The 26553-nt window shown below is 41.6% G+C and overlaps 1 protein-coding gene across 11 annotated transcripts in view; it reads right to left on the reverse strand.

Annotated features, from left to right (window-relative positions):
* Positions 1–26553, reverse strand: part of CELF4 (CUGBP Elav-like family member 4) — a 1491885-nt gene that overhangs the window by 114266 nt on the left and 1351066 nt on the right. For 7 of the 11 annotated variants that reach the window (XM_073680446.1, XM_073680445.1, XM_073680444.1 and 4 more), the window contains 2 exons: positions 20425–20574; positions 6071–6136 (listed from right to left, as the gene is read on the reverse strand). In XM_073680446.1, the coding sequence (XP_073536547.1) occupies positions 6071–6136; positions 20425–20574 (216 nt within the window). The remainder of the gene's footprint in view (positions 1–6070; positions 6137–20424; positions 20575–26553) is intronic. The other 4 variants (XM_073680447.1, XM_073680438.1, XM_073680443.1 and 1 more) reach the window with 1 other exon arrangement.

A 26553-nucleotide genomic window follows, 5' to 3' on the forward strand; every position in this document is an offset into this window, starting at 1 on the left:
ACCCCTTTAACACCTCTATAAACATGCATGCCCAGGTTGACCAAATGTGCATGATATTTAATTAGTGTTAGGAACGTAATTGTCAACCATTCACCTCAGGGTCAATTATTTAATGGCATAACGGTAGGATAGGATAGGAGAAGGTCATCCTGTCCAACTTATGTTTCCTCCTTGGCAGCTTGAAGGTTACCCCCACATATGATGCCATTCTTACAGATGTGTCCTGCCTTCCTTTTCTGGTTAATTTAACAAATATCGCAGGATAAGGGGCACAAGATCACCAGCTTATAGAAGAAAAATTAATTTATGATACTCTGTTGGGAGATGTTTACGCTATATGTGGCCATCCAGTGGCTGTGATGTGAATTGTAGACCGTCATATGTATGGATAGTATGTCACTATCTTGTATTGAATTTCATTTGTGAGATCTTTAAGTCTTCAATCAAATGTAAGGAAAGGTAAGGGTGGGCACACTTGATGGGGGACTGTCTCCTTAGATGATAAATACATCCTTCTGTGTTAGTCTGAAGACTCCATTGCCTATTGAGTAACTTGGTGAGATGACTTCAACCACTTCTGAATTACCGAGGCAATGATGCTTGAAGAAGTCAAACTTTAATAAGCTTAAGAAATAAAAATATATTGGCGAGTGAAAAAAATATTAAATCATCCGCATTCTTTTTCACGTGAAATAAAAGTGTAAATTACTACTAATTTATCCAACCTCACTGCGATGTTCTCCACCAGTCAGTAGGTCAATCATGTTACTGGGCTATTTCCATATTTCCGCATTATAAACTGATGACACTTGGCTAGAATACACCATCACTTCATGATCATGGGCTCCGATCTCTGGGACTCCTACAGAATCTGAGAATGAAGACTCTGTAGCGCTTGACCCCGGTACTGTCATTCTCATGGGCACCCCTAACACCTGGCATCAAGACCCCATTCCATTAAGGGTGATTGTCCGGTCGGTAAAAATGTTATACAAAATTCTCATAGGGTCAAAAAAATAGAATAAGCCATGCTCACCTCACCAATCCCATGACAATCCCATTATAACACTGCCCGGTACCCCAAAAGGGTCTACTACCTGCTGGGACTTGTGACCACTGCAGCCCGGGCGAAAACTGCAAATCAGCGCTGAAGCCCCTTCATTCTCAGACTCAACAGGCGTACTAGAGCTCGATCATGAAGTGACGCCATATCCTAGCGATATGCCACTTTGTGAGATGGGAATAACCCTTTTGATGGGTTGTAAAGAGGTTTTCCCTATTTTGAAAGTAATTCTCAGCGGGACCCGGTGGGGAAATAAAAAACTATTTCCTATTTTCACCTAACCTTCACAACTCCTCAACACTCAGTACTGTGTCACCAGGGGGCAGGGCCAGCAACAGCAAGTTCAAGGCAAGTGCCGGGGCCCTGAGCAAGCGGGGTGCCCACTCACCGTTGGGGACCCGGGCACGCTGTGGGGCCCGTGAGTCGGGGGAGCCCGGGGTACAGCGCCTGCGAGTGGCCCCCCCCTGCTTGTTCAGGGCCCCAGAACTTGCAATACTTACCTCTCCCTGTTCCGCCGTAGCGCCGGCGTCTTCTGACACTCTGACGTCTCAGGTCAGAGGGCACGATGATGTCACTACAGCATGTCCTCTGCTCTAAGCGTCACAGTGCAGAGAGACGGAAAACGCTGAGGAGACCGGAGCAGAGCAGTGACCTGCAAGGAGAGGTGAGTATTTGATTTTTTATGTATGGAGCAATATATGGGGCCCATACTGCATAGAGCAATATATGGGGCTCATACTGCATGAAGCAATATATGGGGCTCATACTGCATAGAGCAATATATGGGGCTCATACTGCATGAAGCAATATATGGGGTCCATTCTGCATGCAGCAATATATGGGGTCCATTCTGCATGGAGCATTATATGGGGCTCATACTGCATGACGCAATATATGGGGCCCATTCTGTATGGAGCATTATATGGGGTCCTTTATTCTGTATAGAGAAATATATGGGCCTCATTATACGGTATGGAGCATTATATGGGGCTCATTATAATGTATGGAGCATTATATGGGGCTCATTATACTGTATGGAGCAATATATGGGGTCCATTCTATATGGAACAATATATGGGGCCCATACTGCATGGAGCAATATATGGGGCCCATACTGAATGGACCAATATATGGGACCCATACTGCATAGAGTAATATATGGGGTCCATACTACATGGAGCAATATATGGGGCCCATTCTGTATGGAGCATTATATGGGGTTCATTATTCTGTATGGAGCAATATATGGGGCTCATTAAACTGTATGGAGCATTATATGGGGCTCATTATACTGTATGGAGCATTATATGGGGCTCATTATACTGTATGGAGCATTATATGGGGCTCATTATACTGTGTAGAGCAATATATGGGGCCCATAATACTATATGGAGGACAGTGTGCGGCCCATTATACTGTAGAAGCAGCTGGTGGTGAAACGCGCGTCAGGGTGAGGGGACGTGGTGTGTGACCATCCTTGCCTCTCGGGGGAACTTACTTTATGGATAGATACAGGTATTATCACTCATAAGGATGTTGAATGGGACTGGTACTATTACCTGATACAATATAAATTCAGAAACAATGATGTATATGCCTTGTTATTTTTACATTGCCTGACAGATCGGTCTACTAAAGTTATCATGACTTGTTTTATAGCCACTTATTGCACGTGCAATTATGATTATTCTCTCTGGCTTGAATTTAGGGACTTTACTGTGATTCTCATACTCTATGGGCACTATATATATTTTTGGTTGAATCATATATATTATATTCTCTTCTTAGGAAGACGTAGTACCTCATTTATCCTATCTTATTTATTTGTATCTCTTTTGTGAGTATTTGCACATTTTATGTATGTACTTCTTAGGAATACTGGACTATTGGTCACACCAGAGCCCTTTGTTGGACATTCTGCTTTTTTAATCTGGTATTTTAATTTGTTTCAATAAACATTGTTTTTATATCATGGATCTCTTCTATACTCTGGCTTTGTTTGAGTCCGAGCAATGTGTATTGTATGGAGGACAATGTGGTGCCCATAATACTGTATGGAGGAATATGTGGGGCCCATAACACTTTATGGAGGACTATGTGGTGCCCATAATACTGTATGGAGGACTATGTGGTGCCCATAATACTTTATGGAGGACTATGTGGTGCCCATAATACTTTATGGAGGACTATGTGGTGCCCATTATTCTGTATGGAGGACTATGTGGGGCCCATTATTCTGTATGGAGGACTATGTGGGGCCATTACACTGTATGGAGGACTATGTGGGACCATTATTTTGCATGGAGGACTATGTGGGGCCCATTATACTGTATGGAGGACTATGTGGTGCCCATAATACTGTATGAAGGACTATGTGGTGCCCATAATACTGTATGGAGGAATATGTGGGGCCCATAATACTGTATGGAGGACTATGTGGTGCCCATAATACTGTATGGAGGACTATGTGGTGCCCATAATACTTTATGGAGGACTATGTGGTGCCCATAATACTGTATGGAGGACTATGTGGTGCCCATTAGGCTGTATGGAGGACTATGTGAGGCTCATTATTCTGTATGGAGGACTATGTGGGGCCCATTATTCTGTATGGAGGACTATGTGGGGCCCATTATACTGTATGGAAGACTATGTGGGGCCCATTATACTGTGTGGAGGACTATGTGGGGCCCATTATACTGTATGGAGGACTATGTGGGGCCCATTATACTGTGTGGAGGACTATGTGGGGCCCATTATTCTGTATGAAGGACTATGTGGAACCTATTATTCTGTACGGAGGACTATGTGGGGCCATAATACTGTATAGAGGACTATGTGGGGCCATTATTCTGTATGGAGGACTATGTGGGGCCCATTATTCTGTATGGAGGACTATGTGGGGCCCATTATACTGTATGGAAGACTATGTGGGGCCCATTATACTGTGTGGAGGACTATGTGGGGCTCATTCTGTATGGAGGACTATGAGGAGCCCATTATTCTGTATAGAGGACTATGTGGGGCCCATTATGCTGTATGGAGGACTATGTGGGTCCATTATTCTGTATGGAGGACTATGTGGTGCCCATAATACTGTATGGAGGAGTATGTGGTGCCCATAATACTGCATGAAGGATTATGTGCTGCCCAAAATACTGTATAGAGGACTATGTGGGGCCCATTATACTGTATGGAGGACTATGTGGGGCCCATTTTTCTGTATGGAGACCTATGTGGTGCCCGTAATACTGTATGGAGACCTATGTGGTGCCCGTAATACTGTATGGAGGACTATGTGGTGCCCATTAGGCTGTATAGAGGACTATGTGAGGCTCATTATTCTGTATGGAGGACTATGTGGGGCCCATTATTCTGTATGGAGGACTATGTGGGGCCTATTATACTGTATGGAAGACTATGTGGGGCCCATTATACTGTGTGGAGGACTATGTGGGGCCCATTATTCTGTATGGAGGACTATGTGGGGCCCATTATACTGTATAGAGGACTATGTGGGGCCCATTATACTGTGTGGAGGACTATGTGGGGCCCATTATTCTGTAGGAAGGACTATGTGGAACCTATTATTCTGTACGGAGGACTATGTGGGGCCATAATACTGTATAGAGGACTATGTGGGGCCATTATTCTGTATGGAGAACTATGTGGGGCTCATTCTGTATGGAGGACTATGAGGAGCCCATTATTCTGTATGGAGGACTATGTGGGGTCCATTATACTGTATGGAGGACTATGTGGGGCCATTATTCTGTATGGAGGACTATGCGGGGCCCATTATTCTGCATGGAGGACTATGTGGGGCTCATTATTCTGTATAGAGGACTATGTAGGGCCCATTATGCTGTATGGAGGACTATGTGGTGCCCATAATACTGTATGGAGGAGTATGTGGTGCCCATAATACTGTATGAAGGACTATGTGGTGCCCATAATACTGTATGGAGGACTATGTGATGTCCATAATACTGTATGGAGGACTATGTGGTGCCCATAATACTGTATGGAGGACTATGTGGTGCCCATAATACTGTATGGAGGACTATGTAGGGCCCCTTATACTGTATGGAGGACTAAGTGGTGCCCATTATACTGTATGGAGGACGATGTGGTGCCCATAATACTGTATAGAGGACTGTGTGGTGCCCATAATACTGTATGGAGGACTATACTGTCCGGTCTGCACTGTGCAGTGTGAGGATTCGCTGGTTTCTGAGCTATTGTGGAATTTACAATAGCTATCACTCGTGTAATGAAAGAAGTGAAATCTTCGGCATTGTACTATACATATATTTCTCTGCTGTATCTGTGCATCATGAATCGTGGTATGTGTAAAAGGGGCCCACTGAGACTCTTTTGCCCAGGGCCCACAAAAACCTGGAGCCAGCACTGCCTGGCGGTATTGGTTCATCAAAATTGGGAGGGGGCGGTCTCAGGACCAATGATCAGCCAGTGATCGGCTGCAGCCTTCACATTCTGTTTAAGCAGAAGAAGTCGCCTTGGATGGAAAGTGAAGGCTGCAGTCAATCAGCGGCTACTGTTTCTGGGTGTTGATTTCCTGTGATCGGCAGGAGATACAGTACTGATTGTGGAGGAGCGTCGCCAGTCCAGGAAGTAAATAAAGATGTTTTTTAGTTATAGACCCATCCTAGAATAACTTTTAAAGTGGAGGAAATCCCTTTTAAGGAGTTTAAAGCGCACAAATATGGGAAATTTTGAAAAATCTTATCTATTTATCTAGAGAAAAAACAAACCAAAGCAGAATCAAAATGTTATTCCGATGTCAGCGTCAGGATCCCTGACCCAAAAAGGATCATATAAAGAAATGTCCATAAAAGCTCAGATAAAATAACCGAGCCCCTTGTTTTCTGTCTTAGTGGTGTTCGAGAACACTTCATATAATATATGGCACCATATATACATTCACATATCAACACATGCGCAGCTGAATATAAGGGTTTATTAGGAGAAAGTGTTAATACTAACGACCTGCGTACTGCTGCACTCCTGCATAGGCTTGCTGCAATGGATCTGCCGCAGTGGGGCTCTGTGCTGGAAAACCAAAGAGAAAAAACAAGAATTAGTGATCGGCCCCGAGACGCTGTGACCATACATACATGATTGGATACAGCACATTCATTTCAGAACCTCCACGTACACATCGCAAATTACATAGGAAGATGTGGAAGAGCCATCCGCTAATATGGGAGGGACTATACTCTCGACTTTCCGCCACATACTACAAAAGTGAAACTAAGAACAAAAAAGGGTCATTTGTAGGAAACAACGAGTCAAACACGAGAAAAAAAAGTAAGAAATGGCCAAAATGTATTGACTTCTGCAATGTAAGGCGGTGTTGTCTGGCAGCCGCTATGTATCATCCATCAAAGCAAGCGGTGATGCGATGGGTATATTGAGAGCATAGACTATATCATAATGTATTGGCCCAAGGGTCCACCTTAGACCACGTGTACACTTCATTGGGTATATTGAGAGTATAGACTATATCATAATGCATTGGCCCAAGGGTCCGCCTCAGACCATGTGTACACTTCATTTGGTATATGGAGAGTATAGACTATATCATAATGCATTGGCCCAAGGGTCTGCCTAAGACCATGTATACACTTAATTGGGTATATTGAGAGCATAGACTATATCATAATGCATTGGCCCAAGGGTCCGCCTAAGACCCCGTGTATATGACACGTCCGTGTGCTTCATTGGGTATAGAGCAATCCTGTATGTATGGCATCCAATAGAGCATGCCACCATCTTTTTCGGTTGCATCCATAAGAAAATAATCCATGATTTTGTATATAGTGAACTGATTGTAGCAAATCTGCCAAAATGTAAATTTTTCAAAAATTGCACAAATCTATTTGCTGAATTCTTTTGAAAAGGTTAAAAATAAGAAAAGAATATACCCACTTTGTCTGTACCCGCTCCTCACCTACCCTGCCACCCCAGCTCCTCGCCAGGTCCTCCACCCGCTTTGGACTGTTCTATGGATCAGTACTCTCTTCAGTCTGGATCATCCGGTGCTGACTCAGCCTCACGTAGGTATATGGGGAGTGACGTACATAATTGACATCAACGACATGCTTCGAGTCCCACTGGACCATGTGATGCCAAGTCAGAGCCCAAAGGTCCAGACTGTAGACCGAAGATAAGACCAAAGAGAAAAGTGATCTGAAGGCCAATCCGGAGCAAATGGAGGACCAAGTGGGGAAAGCCCATTTGGCAGGGCAGGTGAGGAGCAAGTCTGAGTGTAATCTACTATTATTTTTCACCAGCTTCCTGGCCCTCCATTTATTATGCTTCAGGGTCTGGAGAAGCCTCAGAGTATAATAAATGCCTTTTTGGGGAAGATTCAGACCAAGCAATATTTAGATGAAATCGAACCTGTTGGCCGATTTGAGTAATCTCACAAAAGCAAATTTTGGAAGATTCCCTCATCTCTAAGAAGGAGGTATAGTAGCGTTTCAGTGCACTTCCATATGGGCTATGAATCGATTCAAAGCAAAGCCACAGAATCCACAGAATGCCATATGTAAGGGGTCTTAGCTCCTTTCCACAAGGACTTATTGTGGGGGTCTATCATTCACATTTTGCTATGTTAAAGCGGTTGCCCAATATACGTTTATTATTTGTCACAAGAACAGTTGACAAGTGTATGATTGCTGGTGGTCCAGGCCGATGATGAGAACAGAAGTGCCGGGTGTGAATGGAGTGGTATTGAGTGTGTGCGCTGAAGGCTCTATTCATTCTTAAAAAATAAGACAATGACTTGGCTCTACCAGCTTAGATGAAAATGAAAGCATAGGGGCAATCGTGTGTCCGGGCCCACTGGGCCAAAATCATGGCCACTTTATGACACCAGCTCTAGATTGACAATTGGATCTTACCTAAGGCTACTGTGGTATGGCCGAGCAAAGATATTCCACATTGGAGAATGGGAACAGTCACCAAATTCATCATGGAAGTAGATTTTTTTACTATATCAGAGCAGTCTATAGAAATGTGTGACGTGCAGTAATGCAGATCTCAACATGCTTCCTCATTAAAAGGGGTGTCACTATTAGCACTAAATCCAATCTTAAAATGAATTGTATAGCATTATTATTAAATTATCTTTACTTAAAGGGAAACGGTTGGCACGTTTTTACCTATGGAATAAGTGGTATAGCTGTATAGTCGCTTATCCCCCAATAAAAATGATACCTTTTTTGTAGAAATCCGATGTGCCAGTCATGAGAAATCTAGTGTAGAAAATATATGAAAATCAGGCTGGAAGTGCACTGGGGGCGTGTCACTGACCTTGTTCTTCTCATTCCTAGTGCATTGACACGCCCCCAACCTGATTTGCATATCGCTTCTACACTAGATTTCTCATGACTGGAACATCGGATTTCTACAAAAAAGGTATCATTTTTCTTGGGGGATAAGCGGCTATACAGCCATACCACTTCTTCCTTATGTAAAAACATGCTGACAGCTTCCCTTTAATGTTGCGGTTACCTAATTACTGCACGTTGGTGAGCACTATATGGTGCTATTTATTTGGGATTCTGTGGCACTGTGCAGTATATCAGGTTTTCATTTTATGGTCGTACAGAATTGTTATTTAGGATGCTGTATGCAGGTACTGATAATTAGGGACAGTATGAAATGGTTATTAGGGAAGTGGATCATTCAACCTGAGAATAACCATGATGGGTACGCTTTGCTCTCCATATACCCAGCACTCTACCATTTGCTTTAGGAAAGGTCTTTATGATGGCTGCCAATTAAAAACTCCAGACTAGTAAGTACAAAAATGCCCGAATCCAAGTATATCTTACCCATGTATACCGTTCACTGCCACAATTGGCATACTACGGTGTATCTCTCAATATCTGAAGTATGCGGGCTATACACATGGGCATATTCTCTCATTCCCGGAGATATATACACACAGCTTCAAACACGAAATTATCATACAACACGGCTTACTAAACACCACCATAGACACTGCAAAGCACTAATACACAAAATAAGAGATAGGACAGAATCTATTACAAATTTAGGAGCCAAGCAGACACTTTTGGAAGCCAATGGAGGAGATTATCCACAATGATCTATATATGAGACCCTAAAGAAGGAAGAAAAAAAAAGACGGGGATTTTAGGTCAAAACCAAGGATTTTTCGTCAAGGTATGGACTATGTACCTCTTACTAAAAAAAAAATCATTTTTGTTGTTAGTTCCACTTTAAATCACCCAAAATATAATTGACATAATGAGGTTATTGGTTATCGGGAGTCAATGAGACTTCACATATTTATATCTCTCTCGTAATATGCCGAGGTGGGAAGGGCGAAATGGCAGAAATACAGACGCGAATGGCACATAATTGTGGGAAGGTAATAAGAGGGGCGAAGACATTTGTGACATATTGACAACATTCTTCATAAAGGAGCTGATTCCATTAAATGCCCTTGAAAATGGAGCTGATTTAATCACCAGAGCGGGTGTAATAACAAATAAACGCTTATCTCTGAAGTGATGTATGGAAAAAGAGAAACATAATATCTATATATAGATCCAAATATTATGCATCCTGCCTGTAATGATGAACATATGTCAAATCAGAGAAAAACTTATTGGATCATTGGTTACAGATGTCATCTGCTCGGAGAGGAGGAGAAACATTATCCAACATGAAGTAACTAGATAAATGATGTCGTGGTGAAATGATGGCTTCTGCGGAGTTCTTCTGTACGCTGCCATCAAGCAGAAAAGGGAGACAACAGATGTAAATATGTGAAATTTCCATTTAAATGCCCTTTAAAGAGGACCTGTCACCTGCCATAAATTAGTTTTTTTTTAACCTGGTGTAAATGCCACCATTCTCCTGAATCCGACGCTGTTTTTCTTTTGTTCCTGTGCCTTTCGGTTCCTGAGATATAGTCCCCTCTTCCTTGTATGTAAATTTTGTCTTGTTAGTGAAGTAGGCGTGGTCAACTCTTCTTTGTGGGCGTCGTCTGTAAGACCACACCCAATTAGCAAAGATGACAGGATTTCTTTACATGGAAGATGGGGCCATATCTCAGGAATGGAGAGGCGCAGGAAGAAAAGAAAAACAGCGCTGGATTTAGGAGAAGAGCGGCATTTACATCAGGCAAAAAAATACATAATTATGGCAAGTGACTGGTCCTCATAAAAGGGGGTATCCCAAAGGAAAATAGGTGGAGGAGACATTCCGTTGGGATCCCTGGTAATTGAAAATGTTTTGCAGGGTTTCCAGAAAAATGCATATAAAATATTACATGGTGCCCATTAAAATCAACAGACTGGGTCCTCTGGAGAAAGGTTCTGTTCTCATCTATGTTGGAGGCCCACTTTAGAAATGTATTTTAAGGGAAAAAAATAGCACAACATGCAGTTCTGCAGTTCCCATCAAAATCATGGGCGCCTGGCAGATCCTATTATAAGCCATTGGGATGGAGTATATCGGACACCACTTCTGTCTGGAGTGCTGTGAACAGAGTCTAAATGCTCGCGGCTTTGGAGGACACTTGTGGCAGCTCTTGACTTAAAGGTGTCCCAAGAATGGGTGGATTGATAGTCAATTACCGGCTATACCCCAATAGGACACAAGGAAAAAGGCTGTCAGTAGACAAATCTTCAATGTATGGCTTTAAGGGAGTTGTCTGTAAAAGTTAGATAAAGTTCTAATATACTTTGTATTGTGATTCTTTATTATTTTCTATAAGTTCCCTTGCTATTAGTGAATTTTTATTTACATCCAGGAGCTGAAAACAAGAAGCTGCGGAATATGTTAGCGCTATATAAAAAAAAAGATTATTATTATTAAGAGACCTGAGTTTATAACTTATGGATCAGAGTGATACCTTTATTGGCTAACCAGAAAAAAAATAAAATAAAATAAATAAATAATATATATATATATGTGCAAACTTTCAGAGCACAGGGGCTCCTTCCTCCGGCAGGATTAAAGTCTGAAGAATGAGCCTCTATGCTCTGAATGCTTTCATATATATATTCTGGTTAGCCAATAAAGGTAATACTTTTGTCATTTTTGGGTATAAAAGTATTTACATCAAATTTTCTGGCTAACACGGTACCACAATATAACTTTGTATTGTACATCATTACTTATGGATCAAAATCTAGATGATCCTCTGTGACAAAGGCTGCAAAAATCTCTCCTGTCCTGATGGCTTGTTACAATGTATCTGGTGAAATTACTCCAAAGGTCCCTGATCATTTGGCCAATAGCTATGGTAACTCTCCCGACTCCTCCGCGCAAGGAACATGCAGCTCGAGCGAGCACTCCTGTCTTTTCTATGAGTAAATAATGATCAGTTTTTGGAATTCCAATTCTCCCTTTGGGGGACAGTCAGAGAACACCATAACATTATACTGTCGAATATGGGCAGGTTTGGTTGACTTTAATGTGTATCGGTACCTTTAAAAGGAATCTGTCAGTAGGTTTTTGTTATAGAATCTGACAGCAGCATAATGTAGGGGCAGAGAGCCTGATTCCAGCCATGTGTCACTTACTGGGCTGCTTGGTGTAGTTATGATAAAATCATAGTTTTCTCTGCTGCAGATCTAGCAGTGCTGAGAATGCTGTGCTGTGAAAACCCCGCCCCCACACCACTGATTGGCAATTTTCTGTGTACACTGTTAGCAAGCTGCCAATCAGAGGTGGGGGCGGGGTTACACAGATTTGCTGGACTGCCTGCCACGAGAAACCTAGTCCTGCAGTGATAATCTCTTGCTGATCAAACACTGATTGTATTGAAACTAGAGCAAACTGCTGAGCAAGTGACACATCCCTGGAATCAGGGTCTCTTTCCCTACATCATGTTGCTCTCAGATTTAATAACAAAATACTGCTAAGACCTTTAGCTCATAGAGGACTGTGGAAGCAGGGCACCACACTCTCAGCTTTGAGATGTATTATGTCTGTACAGATTTTCAGTCTCTATAAATAAGATTATTTCGATTTTATGATCAGGTATGGAGGGATTAAAGGGGTTCTCCACTTTTTACAATCCCGACTAATAGAATGTTTACAAAGTGTGCTCCTGCCGGGATCTGCAGTCATCATCTGTGATTTGGAGGAAACCTTACAGAAAGAGCTTAGTTTCCCTGCAGTGCCCCCACAGGGGAAATAAGGTATTACACATATTATACTCCACCCATTCACATCAATTTGTTGTCTGTGTAATTCAGAGCAAGATCGGTCCTCCGTTATTTGTGAACAGATGATCATCCTGAACAGAGACCCGGCTATTAAATAATAGGGTATATGATAATGGATTTTCTTAACCCTCCAGGGAATCCATCTTGCTTCTCCAATGTCCTTAAAGGCAAATCATCTATTGTAAAATTTCAACATAATCAAGTAGATTTGCCTTTCAGGAAACTGGGAAAGCTGAGTGATCGCCCCCCCTATAGGAACTTTTTATTATTTATTTTAACCCAATAGATGCCAATAAGAAACATGTAAATCGAGCTTGTTGTAACTCATGGATACATTATATTGCACCTGAAGCCTAAAACCAAAAGCTGGTAACATTGTCTTAGTAGTTATTGAGTAGCGGGTCTTCATTTGCATAGCCTGAAAAATACACATTTCCTTAATTTCTCCAAGGAGCGCACAGAGAGCATTGAACAAGCAAGAGGCACATCAAAAAAAATCAAAGACAAGTCCCTGACCAACTCCGCCGGCTTCAAGGACGGGATGTAGGTCAAGCGAGCCCCCGTAATATATTCCTATGTGACATTCACTTTAACAAGCTATATATTTTAACCTGAATGAGAAATGTGCCTCCAAACGCGTGGGTACCGACAACTTTACGCTGATTTTTTATGCAATGCCTCTGTTTATAGGTCAAATAAATGAGCGCATGGACAAGACACATCTGCATTGTTAGACGCGACCTTCACGGGCTTCCCAGCTTTCTTCAAGGTCACCAGTCCGGCAATAAAGTGTCGGGCTGAGACGCGGTTTACCTTCCCTCAATCCAATTTAGGTTTTTCTTTTTTTTGCTCCATGCTTTAGTCAATCTAACTCCGCAATGGCGTCAATTCATGCAACAAGCTTCCAAAATTTATGTAGATTAAAATTCATGGGCGCCATAGTGCGCGGTCCGTATTATTAAGATTGATTAGGACGGCCGATGGCGTGATTAAAGAATTCGCCGTTTACTGTTGTAATTAATTAGGCATTCACACACAACAATAACCAAAAGAAAGTGCTGATCAGGGTGGAAACGGTGAGAGGTCCCAGATTTAATGCTCACATTTAACTGCGGACGAGGCCACCGGCGCTGCGCGGCGCTCATTACACCGGTGGGCACAATTCATAGACCCGTCCTTGGCCCGGTCACCTTCACATTTAATGACCGCTTAGTGGGTCAGGATAATTAACCCGCCCACGGTTTTCCTTTAATTTTCCACTTTTCGTACCTGACATTGCTTTTTATGACAAGAACGATTAACAAAGATCTGAACAGTCCCCAATTATTCACCTCTGGATATAAAATCCTATTTTTTCTCGCTTTTTCTTATTGTTTTGCCCTAATTTCATAATTACTTTTGACTTTGCTGTAATAAAAATCATCTCTGTCTTGTGGTCTAATATACAACATCCTATGTGAATAAGCAGTGCTGCAGTGTAAAGCATGATGGAAAGACATTGCTAAGTCTCCAGTTGCCTTTTGATATAAAATACTATTTTTTCTCCCTGTTTCTTATTGTTTTGCTATAGTTTCATAATTACTTTTTACTTTGCTTTAATAAAAAAACATCTCTCCTATCTGAATAAGCAGTGCTGCAGTGTATAGCATGATGGAAGGACATTGCTAAGTCTCCACTTAATCGACTCCGGATATAAAACCATATTTTTTTCTCACTGTTTCTTATGGTTTTCATATAATTTCATAATTACTTTTGACTTTGCTGTAATAAAAATCACCTCTTTGTTTTGTGATCCAATATACAACATCCTATCTGAATAAGCAGTGCTGGAGTGTAAAGCATGATGGAAGGACATTGCTAAGTCTCCACTTATTTGTCTCTGGATATACTGTAAAATCATTTTTTTCTCTCCATTATATTATAGTTTTACCATAATTTTATCATTACTTTTTACTTTGCTGTAATAAAAAGCATCTCTGCGTCCTGTGATTTCATATGTAACAGCCCATGTGAACACGCAGTGCTGCAGTGTAAAGCATGATGGAAGGACATACAGTAGAAGCAGTGTGAGTTTTACTGAGACTCGGTTTACCTGATTTTACAGCATAGAAAGCATTTTCCATGCAGAGACATCTACAAATGTGGACCGGGTGATACTTTATTATTATTATTATTATTTATTTATTTATTTATTTTTTTTTGCAAGGGAACATATGGGCAACATAGGAAACTGTATGGCTATATAGTATCGTGCTTCGTCCTAAGCCTGACCCTATTAACACCTCTGACAGAAGGATATAGTGTAGATTTACACTCATCATAGTTGTGCCCTTATGGAACCTTGCAGTGGCGTAACTTGAAGTTCATGGGCCCCAATGCAAAAACTCCAATGGGGCCCCCAATTATTGCAATTCATTAATAGTACTGGCCTTTTCATAGAGTTTAAAGGGACTTTTTGGGCCCTTTACGCTCCAGTGCCTGGGTGCGATTGCAACCCCTACAGATATTGCAGTTAAGCCACTGGAACTCAGGTTAAGCTGAAGTGTAAAGCATGGGGGAAGGACAGAGAAGCAGCCAAAACATCTGATGAGAAAAGATGAAGATTCTAGACTACCTCAGGCAATACAACTAAACTAGGGTCACACTAATCATAGTTTCGTCTTAATCGAGCGAAGGTGCAGATGAAGTGTAAAGCATGGGGGAAGGACAGGTAGACTGCTTTAATTTCTAATGAACAAGGTCAGGGATTGTAATGTAACAATCAGCGATCAGGAACGCAGTTATGATTCTATAGATAGACAACAATGAAAGTGTTACCCCTGCACGCACACTGATGGACTGGCTGGAAACCCCTGCAACTAGAATAAAAGTCTGACCTTTAAAGCGCATGTCCCCGAAATATCAGAAAGTGCAAAGCGCTGTTTTTTTCCCCCTGCTTCTTTTTCTGCCGGTGTCGACACCAAAATAAACAATAGCAATCTGCTCAGTTTGTGTCTTCGCTGCATTTTTTATGTGTTTTCCTTTGTCTTTTTTTATGCCTTTTGGTGCAGATTCGAAAACAGTTTTTGTAATACATTTTATAGTGCAGAAACTCCGGGAGATTGCACATAAAAACACGACTGTATATTTTATATGCATTTTTTCAGGTTCTCTATAGGAGCCTATAGTTTTTTTGCTTGGGTTATGTCGGTTTAAGTGACCACAGTGTGAATGCGTTTCTACACATTCCACGTATACCAACCTATGCTCCGGCTCATTTCTTTGGTTTTGCTGTAGTTTCTTGCACTTTGTTCAAACTGGGGTGTGGGTCCCATTTCTGAGCTAGGGAATCATCTGTATAGCTTCCCATGGGCAGGTGTCTGAACTATCCGGCATGGCTCCTGCTCCGCCCCCATCTACATTGAGTTCGGCTGACACAAGGTTAGGTTTAATACTAGAGAAAGGACTGTCCTGATTGCGTTCACCTTGTCGTGGTGGGATGGCTTTAATACTTTTTTGATCAAAATAGTGATAACTAAGTACACTATGTTATTTACATGCACTATTACTATTTATCTATTTACTTACTACAGGGTGTATGATCATTTAGTTTTTTTCTTTTTGCTTTGTCTGTTTAAATGGCCACAGTGTGGTGTGAACATTCTTCTACATATTGCACATATACAAAAGTGTGGGAAAGCTGGGTAACAAGCACTACTAACGAGCGCACAGAGATGTCACTCACCACATCTAGATAGGAGGTATGCCCAGCAATGCAGGGGAGAGCTGCCATTCTGGGGACCAGGAAAGCTGGGTGAATACCGGGGCTGAATGCACTGTTATTTTTCCTAACATCAATGGTAAATAAGAAAAGCTAATTGGGAGTTTGAGAGTCAAGGAATTGGATTTTAGGGATTTGCTCATTACTAATAATACTTGCAATTATGGTTTGAGACCCCCTTATAGCAAAAGCAAAAAAATATCATCATTCCAATTGTGGACTTCTTGTCTTGTCTCATTTGAACTTTTTAAAGAATAATTCCTTGAATTACAGATGTAAAAAAGCTCAGTATGTCATTTGGCAGAACTACACTGTTATCACATTGCGTATTCAGCTCTGCTACATTGTATTTATTATACCACATTAGATTTTGCTACAAATACAGCAGTGACACAATGGATCTTCTTTACATCCCATTATAGTCACTGGCAGTGTAATGGCGAGCTTTGACCACCAGAGGCCAGCACACATTACAGAACTCACAGGCACAGACTGGCAAATTCATTACACTGGGCTCTAATGGTTGTGGACTGTAAGCTCCTGTGCTGCGGGGTCCTCTCCAGGGGTCCATAGGTGCTTCTCTGTGATAATGGTAGATCATCCAACTAAACAGATTGATGCTGCAATGGCCTATATATGTTCTTTATTTTATTACAGTAATCCAGATGTGATCTAATTGATAGATAGATAATAATAATAATCTTTTTGCAGTGCTTTACAATTCAGACAATTGACAGACATTATCGGCACTGTCCCCATTGGGGCTCACAATCTAGATTCCCTATCAGTATGTCTTTGGAGTATGGGCGGAAACCGGAGAACCTAGAGGAAACCCACAAACACGAGGAGAACATACAAACTCCTTGGAGATGTTGTCCTTGGTGGGAATTGATAATAGCTAATGATAGATATATAGATGATAGATAATAGATAGATAGATAATAGATAGATATGAGATAGATAGATAATAAATAGAAAATAGATAGATAATAGATAGATAATAGATAGATGATAGATATATTCAGTACAGACCAAAAGTTTGGACACATCTTCTCATTTAAAGATTTTTCTGTATTTTCATGACTTTGAAAATTGTACATTCACACTGAAGGCATCAAAACTATGAATTAACACATGTGGAATTATATACTTAACAAAAAAGTGTGACACAACTGAAAATATGTCTTATATTCTAGGTTCTTCAAAGTAGCCACCTTTTGCTTTGATGACTGCTTTGCACGCTCTTGGCATTCTCTTGATGAGCTTCAAGAGGTAGTCACCGGAAATGGTTTTCACTTCACAGGTGTGCCCTGTCAGGTTTAATAAGTGGGATTTCTTGCCTTATAAATGGGGTTGGGACCATCAGTTGTGTTGTGCAGAAGTCAGGTGGATACACAGCTGATAGTCCTACTGAATAGACTGTTAGAATTTGTATTATGGCAAGAAAAAAGCAGCTAAGTAAAGAAAAACGAGTGGCCATCATTACTTTAAGAAATGAAGGTCAGTCAGTCCGAAAAATTGGGAAAACTTTGAAAGTGTCCCCAAGTGCAGTTTCAAAAACCATCAAGCGCTACAAAGAAACTGGCTCCCATGAGGACCGCACCAGGAAAGGAAGACCAAGAGTCACCTCTGCTTCTGAGGATAAGCTTATCCGAGTCACCAGCCTCAGAAATCGCAGGTTAACAGCAGCTCAGATTAGAGACCAGGTCAATGCCACACAGAGTTCTAGCAGCAGACACATCTCTACAACAACTGTTAAGAAGAGACTTTGTGCAGCAGGCCTTCATGGTAAAATAGCTGCTAGGAAACCACTGCTAAGGACAGGCAACAAGCTGAAGAGACTTGTTTGGGCTAAAGAACACAAGGAATGGACATTAGACCAGTGGAAATCTGTGCTTTGGTCTGATGAGTCCAAATTTGAGATCTTTGGTTCCAACCACCGTGTCTTTGTGCGACGCAGAAAAGGTGAACGGATGGACTCTACATGCCTGGTTCCCACCGTGAAGCATGGAGGAGGAGGTGTGATGGTGTGGGGGTGCTTTGCTGGTGACACTGTTGGGGATTTATTCAAAATTGAAGGCATACTGAACCAGCATGGCTGCCACAGCATCTTGCAGCGGCATGCTATTCCATCCGGTTTGCGTTTAGTTGGACCATCATTAATTTTTCAACAGGACAATGACCCCAAACACACCTCCAGGCTGTGTAAGGGCTATTTGACCAAGAGGGAGAGTGATGGGGTGCTACTCCAGATGACCTGGCCTCCACAGTCACCAGACCTGAACCCAATCGAGATGGTTTGGGGTGAGCTGGACCGCAGAGTGAAGGCAAAAGGGCCAACAAGTGCTAAGCATCTCTGGGAACTCCTTCAAGATTGTTGGAAGACCATTTCTGGTGACTTCCTCTTGAAGCTCATCAAGAGAATGCCAAGAATGTGCAAAGCAGTCATCAAAGCAAAAGGTGGCTACTTTGAAGAACCTAGAATATAAGACATATTTTCAGTTGTTTCACACTTTTTTGTTAAGTATATAATTCCACATGTGTTAATTCATAGTTTTGATGCCTTCAGTGTGAATGTATAATTTTCATAGTCATGAAAATACAGAAAAATCTTTAAATGAGAAGGTGTGTCCAAACTTTTGGTCTGTACTATAGAAAATAGATAGATAATATATATGTAGATAATAGATAATAGATATATAGATAATAGATAGATAAAGAGATGGATAGATAATAGATAGATGATAGATAGATAGATATATACATAATAGATATATAGATAATAGATAAAGAGATGGATAGATATGAGATTTCTAGATCTATAAGTAGATAGCTGTGGATATATATATATATATATATATATATATATATCTTGTAGACTGTGAGCCCTCACGGGCAGGGTCCTCGCTCCTCCTGTACCAGTCGCTGTCACATTGTGCTCAAGATTATTGTAACTGTTCTTGTATTATACCCCTTTTCACATGTAAAGCGCCATGGAATAAATGGCGCTATAATAATAAATAATAATAATAATAATAATAGTATATCCTGTATATTTCCCTTTCTTTCCCATTCCCCTTCTGTTCCCTTCCAGCAGGTATAATACTATGACTCTCACTATCCCCTCCCCCTCCGGATCTGTCGCTCGGTGCGGTGACGTTTGGGCACCAGGGATAAAGTTGATGGATATTTTATTTTGATAACTATCTCAACTCGCAGCACAAATGCTTCTATTATAGCTGCCAAGACCCGGCTTAATCACCTCCATTTATTACTGCACAAGAGTGAGTTGGGGAGAATTCTCTCATTAAAATCTCTAATACTCCGAGTTAAAGATGCTAAATTAGATCTTTCTTCCCTTCTCTTTCCAGCGACTGCTTTATGGAATATGGTTGATTGTTACAAATGGGAAAGAATAATGATCCCAGGCGCTGGTGGAATAGATTACAGATGTCTCATTGTAATTTACTTACTCCACTCTTCAGGAAAACTTAAAGGAGACCTCCAGGAACGTCTCCCAGTGTCTGTTCCAGGCAGGACATTTCTCAAGGCCTGGGTCTTTGTTAAAGGGGTTGTCAAACCTGTTTTTTTTTCTCCCAGAAACAGGATCTGTCCATGGGATGTGTCTGATATTGCAGCCCAGCATTATTGAAGTGAATGCAGCTGAGCTGCAATACCACACACAACCTGTGGTCAGGGGTGGCACTGTTTTGGAAGAAATCAGCCATCTTTTCGTAATCCCAATGTATATGTTGTACAGTATGTCTCCACCCAAGTGGACATATAAACCCCCACAGATATTTTAAGAAACAGCCCAATAACCCCAGTGATCGCATAGAAATCTGTCACATTTTAGGGATTTTTTTGCGTTAATCTTCCCCCTTTTACTGCACACTTCCTCCAAAAAACAGGAGGATTGGAAGGTACATGTGACATTATGTGGAAATTCATAAACTCTAGAAAAGGGAGATAGAAGATGGGTTCTCAGTTTTTATGGGGTCTTTGTAACCTGGTTTAACCCCTTCCCTCAAGTGGACAAGTTACAAGACATGGACAATGAATAGGACTGGCGTGCGATTAGATTGTAAGCTCTCCAGTATTCGGCACATTTCCTCTATTCTGACTTTCATCTCCATCTTCCCAGTAAATCTAAATTCTTGAATCAATGACTTTTCTCAGGATCTCAAATTTCTTTTTTAGGAGTTTCATATCAACTTCTGGAAAAGCTGGGTGACAACTATGTGACTGTTCCCACAGGGGGTCAACAGGCCGGTTGTCATCCAACTGGAAAGGTCTCTTTTTGCCTAATCTAAGCTGATGTGCCCATTGTGGGCCATAATAACTGACAGCGATCGGCTTATTACCTGGGTAGGGATGGATTCCATTGGCGAACACGGCTTCTGCGGCCGGCTGCCCGTTAGCCTGGGGTGGGAGGCCGGTGAATCCATTAACCCCAATTGGTGATGGAATGCTAGGCACGGCTGGTGCAGTGATTCCTGGCGGTGTGCTTCCACCTGTAAGACAAAAATCAAGTGGTGGTCACCTATTTGATAATGATCTGTGTGGACTGGGTGAGGGGTGGGGAGGTCCCATAATGACAAATGACCAAATCTCAACAGTCCTTCATTGGTCCCCATTTTCTAGTTTCTCCTGGTATTTCAGTATTCAAACACTTGGCGTTCTTACACATACAACTTACTTATTTTACTTACATAGCGCCATGGCTCTCCCCAGAAATCATCATCACTGTCCCCATTGGGGCTCGTAATCTACATTCCCTATCAGTACGTCTTTGGAGTGTTGGAGGAATCTGGAGAACCTGGAGGAAACCCACACAAACACGGGGAGAACATACAAACTCCTTGCAGATGTTGTCCTTGGTGGGATTTGAACCCAGGACCCCAGCGCTGCTAGGCTGCAGTGCTAACCACTGAGCCACTGTGCTAACTACTGAGCCATCATGCTAACCACTGAGCCACCATGCTAATCACTGAGATACTGTGTTAACTAATGAGCCACCATGCTAACCACTGAGCCACTGTGCTAACCACTAAGTCACTGTGCTAGCTACTGAGCCACCATGCTAACCACTGAGCCACTGTGCTAACCACTGAGCCACTGTGCTAATCACTAAGCCACTGTAATAGTTACTGAGCCACCATGCTAACCACTGAGCCACTGTGATAGCCACTGAGCCACTGTGCTATCTACTGAGCCACCTTGCTAACCACTGAGCCACTGTGCTAACTACTGAGCCACATTGCTAACCACTGAGCCACTGTGCTAACTACTAAGCTATCATGCTAACCACTGAGCCACCATGTTAACCACTGAGACACTGTGTTAACTAATGCACTTAACTATTGCACTTAAACATACTGGCTGATGACCGGATCATGCAGCTATATATGAAAATCCCTATTTACTATAATTGCCAGACCTGAAATAACAAGCACTTTCCACCTATTGTGTCTCCCCATTTCCGTGTAGAATGTAAGCTTGCGAGCAGGGACCTCACTCCTGATGTAACTGTTAAACTGTCTCACCTTGTATTGAATCTATTGTCTGTACATGACCCCGCTTAATTGTAAAGTGCTGTGGAATATGTTGGCGCTATATAAATAAAAATTATTATTATTATTATAATTATTATAATGAGCCACCATGCTAACCACTGAGCAACTGTGCTAGTCACTGAGCCACTGTGCTAACTACTGAGCCACCATGCTGACCACTGAGCCACCTGCTTTATTTGTTTAGTTTTCACTTCTTTATTCATTTTTCTGTTATTTTATGTTCTCTGTTACATTTGTATAAATATTTTTTTATTTATTGTACAAAAACTACAAATGTCATTTTAGAATTTGTTTCTTTTATTTTTTAGTTGTCCAAAAATGTTATAACTACAAAAGGCCGATTCAGTTTTCATGCCATTTTTTCTTTTGCATCAATTTTCTAAATGTGCTGGAGTCAGAGGTGTCTGATTCATTAAGAGGTGAACAACTCTTTAGGGATGAGCGGACCTGTGGAAGTTCTGGTTCTGGTACACAACCCAAACTTTAATCCAAAGTTCAGTTCGGGTACCAGAACTGTACCCGAACTTGATCCAGAACCCGAATCCCATTGAAAACAACAGAGACCTGAATTTTGGAGCAGGAAAATATTCTCTTTCTCTCTCTCCTCCCGTACTTCCCTCGGAATTCCAAGCATGAAAACAGACTTTCGGGAAAAGTCCGTGTTCGGAGTTTAGCACCAGTGTCCAGTACGATCACTGAAGTTTTAAGTTGGGGTTCGCTCATGTCTATTCTTAATGAACCAGCATCTAACGAGGGGCGTGCGCCTCCTTCCACGTCATCACAAATCTTATTCCAGTTCGGGACTAGAGTAAGATTTGTGGTGTAAGAAGCGCCAGAGCTCATCATGGATCAGACAATCTGTGGCCCCCACCGCACCCCAATCCCACCCCATTCCCACTCATTTTGGCGGAGCTGGGAAAAACTGGCTTGGAAACGTCGAGAGTAGCTACATTTTTGCACAACTTCGAATAAACATTTTTGCGACTTTTCAAATAAATTAACTTGAGAATTTTGGCAAATTTGCTTCTATGAATCGGGGCCGAAGTTTATATAAATCAGAGTGCGCTTTTGAGGATAACTTAGGTTGGCAATTACTGTTTGGTTTTAGTTACATGTTTTTTAATATGTATATCCTATTTGATGCAATGGTTCGATTCCTAAAAAAAGAAATAAATAAAAAAATACACATAGTCACTCGCTAATCGTCAGGGTTGCTTTGGTCTTTTAAGCTAAATTCCCACAACGAGAATTTGATAAGATTTTTCTACTGTGTATTTTGATGCATAAAAAACCCATGTATTACATTTCCAGCAAAATAGATGAGATTTATGTAAATTTCATGCTTTTTTTGTTACCCTCATTTTACCTTGCTTTATATATGCGTTTTTATTTGAGGATTTTCCCCTTGGACTTGAATGAGATGAGGAAAATCTGCAGATAAAAAACTGCATGTGCGTTTTTAGTACGCTGAAAAAATGTGATTAAAAAGGTATAAAAAAAACACTAAAAATGCAATAAAAAAATGCACCTATTGGTTCAGAAATGGTGCAGCATCAAAAATGCACCAAATAGTCATCATGGGAACTTACAGCCTTATTAGTCCTGCAGTGATTGGCTGTGGTCTAGTGCGTGGTGTAAGCACATCATCACTGCTGGATAAGTGGAAGACCAAAAATAACCGCCCAAGACACAGTATCAGGAACTAGTAGGTAAATATCAGCTATTTTTTATTTTATTACTGCACTTTCTCTGATTTTTGTATACTTTTTATATCCCCTTTAAAGGCTATCTGTCAGCAGGTTTTTGTTATGTAATCTGGGAGCAGCATGGTGTAGAGGCAGGGACCCTAATTCCAGCGATGTGTCACTTACTGGGCTGCTTAGTGCAGTTTTTGTAAAATCATGGTTTTATTAGCAGGAGATTATCACTGGAGAGTAAACCTGCCGCTGTCACAATGCCTCCACTTGGTGTCTTGAACGTGGTGACTGACAGCTCAGTTGTCCTGCCTAGTACAGAGGTGTGCTGAGCTGTCGTTTTGATAGTCAGCTCAGCCGTCCAATCTGAGTCTGGGAGGTGCTGAGCATCTTACAGGTGTTCACTGTCCCAGGTGATTAGCCAGCTACTTAGCTGAGCTGCCAGTCCAAGATCTCTGCCAGACTTAGCTTTCGCTCAGTGTGTTGCCTTGTAGTTCTGTGCTCTGTTTATTGATCTTTTGCTTCCTGTCCTTGGACCTCATTCTGACCATCCATTTGCCTAGCCCCTTTGCTCTGATCCGCTATCTTCCTGGTATTCTGACCTCGGACTGTGACCTGACTTCGCCTTTGTCTTTCCCCTTTAGTTTACTATGTGCTCTCTTGGTATGTGACCCCAAAACATTTGACTACCCTGCCTCACGGCTTGTCCTTGAGTAGTGACTAGCATGACAGCTGCCATATAGTCCAACCCTGCCAGCATCACTGATTGGCAGCTTTCTGCCTATGCAGAGTGTACACAGAAAACAGCCAATTAGTGGTGTGGGCGGGGTTATACAGAGCTCAACATTCAGAGAACTGCTAGATCTGCAGCAGAAAAAACTGTTTTTAATCAAAACTGCAGCAAGAAGCCTGGTAAAGTAAGTGTTTCATCATTGGAATCAGGGTCTTTGCCCCTATATCATGCTGCTCTCAGATGGAGTAGGAAATACCTGTAACAGATTCCCTTTAATACATGGATATATGCCACGTAACATCTTACCCAGCCAACAAAAACCCTACTTTGTACTGATGAGGAGCATAAACTCGGTGTCAGTGCTGTCTACAAGTGGACGTCTCTGGTTGGGATGAAATCTCTACGTTGCAAGGCTTTATAATGGGCCCAGGTGTTGCATTACAGGGTGGCCACCTATAGGAGGCAGGAGAGAGAATATATCTTCCTACTAGCAATTTTGCATCACCAGGGACTAAAGAGAACAAAACGTTTTCTGGGTGGCTCTGCCCTAACCCTGCCTATATCCAAGTAGCCTGGCCAAGGTGAAATGATTAATTTATGCCCCCCCACCCCAGTACCCAGCACTACCATTATCCATGTGGTACATCATGACTTGTGTACACCAAGGTGTATTCACCACACAGTACATCCAGAACTTCACTGGTTAAATCATATTATAATTTAGGAGAAAAAAAATGCAAAATGCTGCAGGCAAATCATTTTACCTCCCCTCCCCCCATCCCCCCAGCCTCCATTTACCCAATGTTAATTGAGCACTAATTATGCTCATATTGTTCTCCCGTCACCTCCATCGCTGTCACGCCGTCTACCATGCCCTCCGCACCCTTCCCCCTCGCACCCCAGCAAGAGATCCTGAAAGTTCTAGAGATCTGACGTCTCCTTGGGAAATACAATGACAGTCGCCGCGCAAGGGCAAAATTAACACTCGGGCGAATGCACTCTTTCCCGTCATCCATTAAAAAAAAAAAAAAAAAAAGGAAAAAAGAGTAAAAGTTTCCCCATCACTTGCGTTGGCAGATTCTCTTTTATTATGAGAGCTGACACTGGCACCTTGATGTGACAGTTCCTTGTGTGCACTCCCGACTGCGCTGTACGTCTGATGAAAGCGGCAAAGATTTTCCACCGCCTTATCCGCTGTTTTTTCGCTTACTAAGCACTCAGCAGCCGCTACTTTCTTTATGTGAAGTGTTGCTGTTTCAGCACGTGTTCATGTATAGCATAGAGAATGCCGTCATCATCGCACCCGCATGTCTTAATGATATTTGGACAGCATCGGATCCAGTCTGGAAGAACAAGAGGCACTGGTGGTGGGGGGATCTTAAAGGAAAGAACACTATAAAGAGGGGCGAAAAGTGACGGCAACGTGTGACTACATTAAATATTTCATCCATACTGCGGCTGAATTTGGAGCAGCGAACGACACATCAAAGGTCCAACCCTGGAGCAGGAAATGAGTTCTGCAAACTTTGTGACACTTTTTTTGCAAGAGTTTTTTTTTTAGAACTTATTCTCTTTTCTTTCTTTTTTTTTTTTGTCTTCAAGTCTTTGACAAAACCATTAAATGACTTGCACCCTGCGATTTTTATCAGTTTTATGTAGGATGTCTTTATGGCAGCCATTTTTAGTTTCTTTCTCCCCTTCTTCCAAGAGCCGTAACTTTTTTAATTTATCCGTATCCAGGGCTTGTTTGTTTTTGTTTTCTTTGCGAGACAAGTTGCAGTTTTGAATGACATCATCAAACTTTATCATAAATGTACTGAAAATGGGGAAAGAAGATGCCCAGTAAGGTGAAATGGTGGAAAAAAATGCAATCCCATCATTGTTTTTTTGGGGTTTTGGTGTTACGGAGTACAATGTGCAGTAAAATAATGTTGCAACATTGGATCAGTACGATTATGGTGATACCAAATGTACATGTTTTTTTTTATATTACTATTTCAATGGTTTAAAAAAAATTCTGAACTTTGCAAAAAAGAAAAATATATATTTTTTTCTGAGACCCATAATGTGGAATTGAGTTTTGGGAAGTCTTGTTTCTTGTTGTAGTGTTTATTGATACAGTATTGGTGCACAGATGGCTTTTTTATCTAATGTGAGGATCTGGCCTTGTTCTAAGACTATTAAACCAATGCACGTAGAGCGGAGTCTGCGACTCTAAGGGATGCAGACTTTTTCCAGCATGGAGCACCGGTTACGTCAATCTTATTATTGTGTTTTATTAGTGATTTACTTGTTATGTTTTAGTAGTGATTTGTTTGCTCATCAGTTCAGCCTCAGGTATCAATGCTTCCATTCAGTGACCATATCTCAGGGGCCTTAAGCAATTGTTCTCTCAGCCACTAGGTCCATTGTGTGGATGGGGACAGTAGACACAGTGGAGCCATCACCACAGAGGGTATCACATGCAGTTACCAGTGATGGGCTTCTGAA

This window comes from Phyllobates terribilis, unplaced genomic scaffold, assembly GCF_046119375.1.
Source record: "Phyllobates terribilis strain yellow unplaced genomic scaffold, ASM4611937v1 Scaffold_1__5_contigs__length_1240528914, whole genome shotgun sequence".
Taxonomy (NCBI): Eukaryota; Metazoa; Chordata; class Amphibia; order Anura; family Dendrobatidae; genus Phyllobates; species Phyllobates terribilis.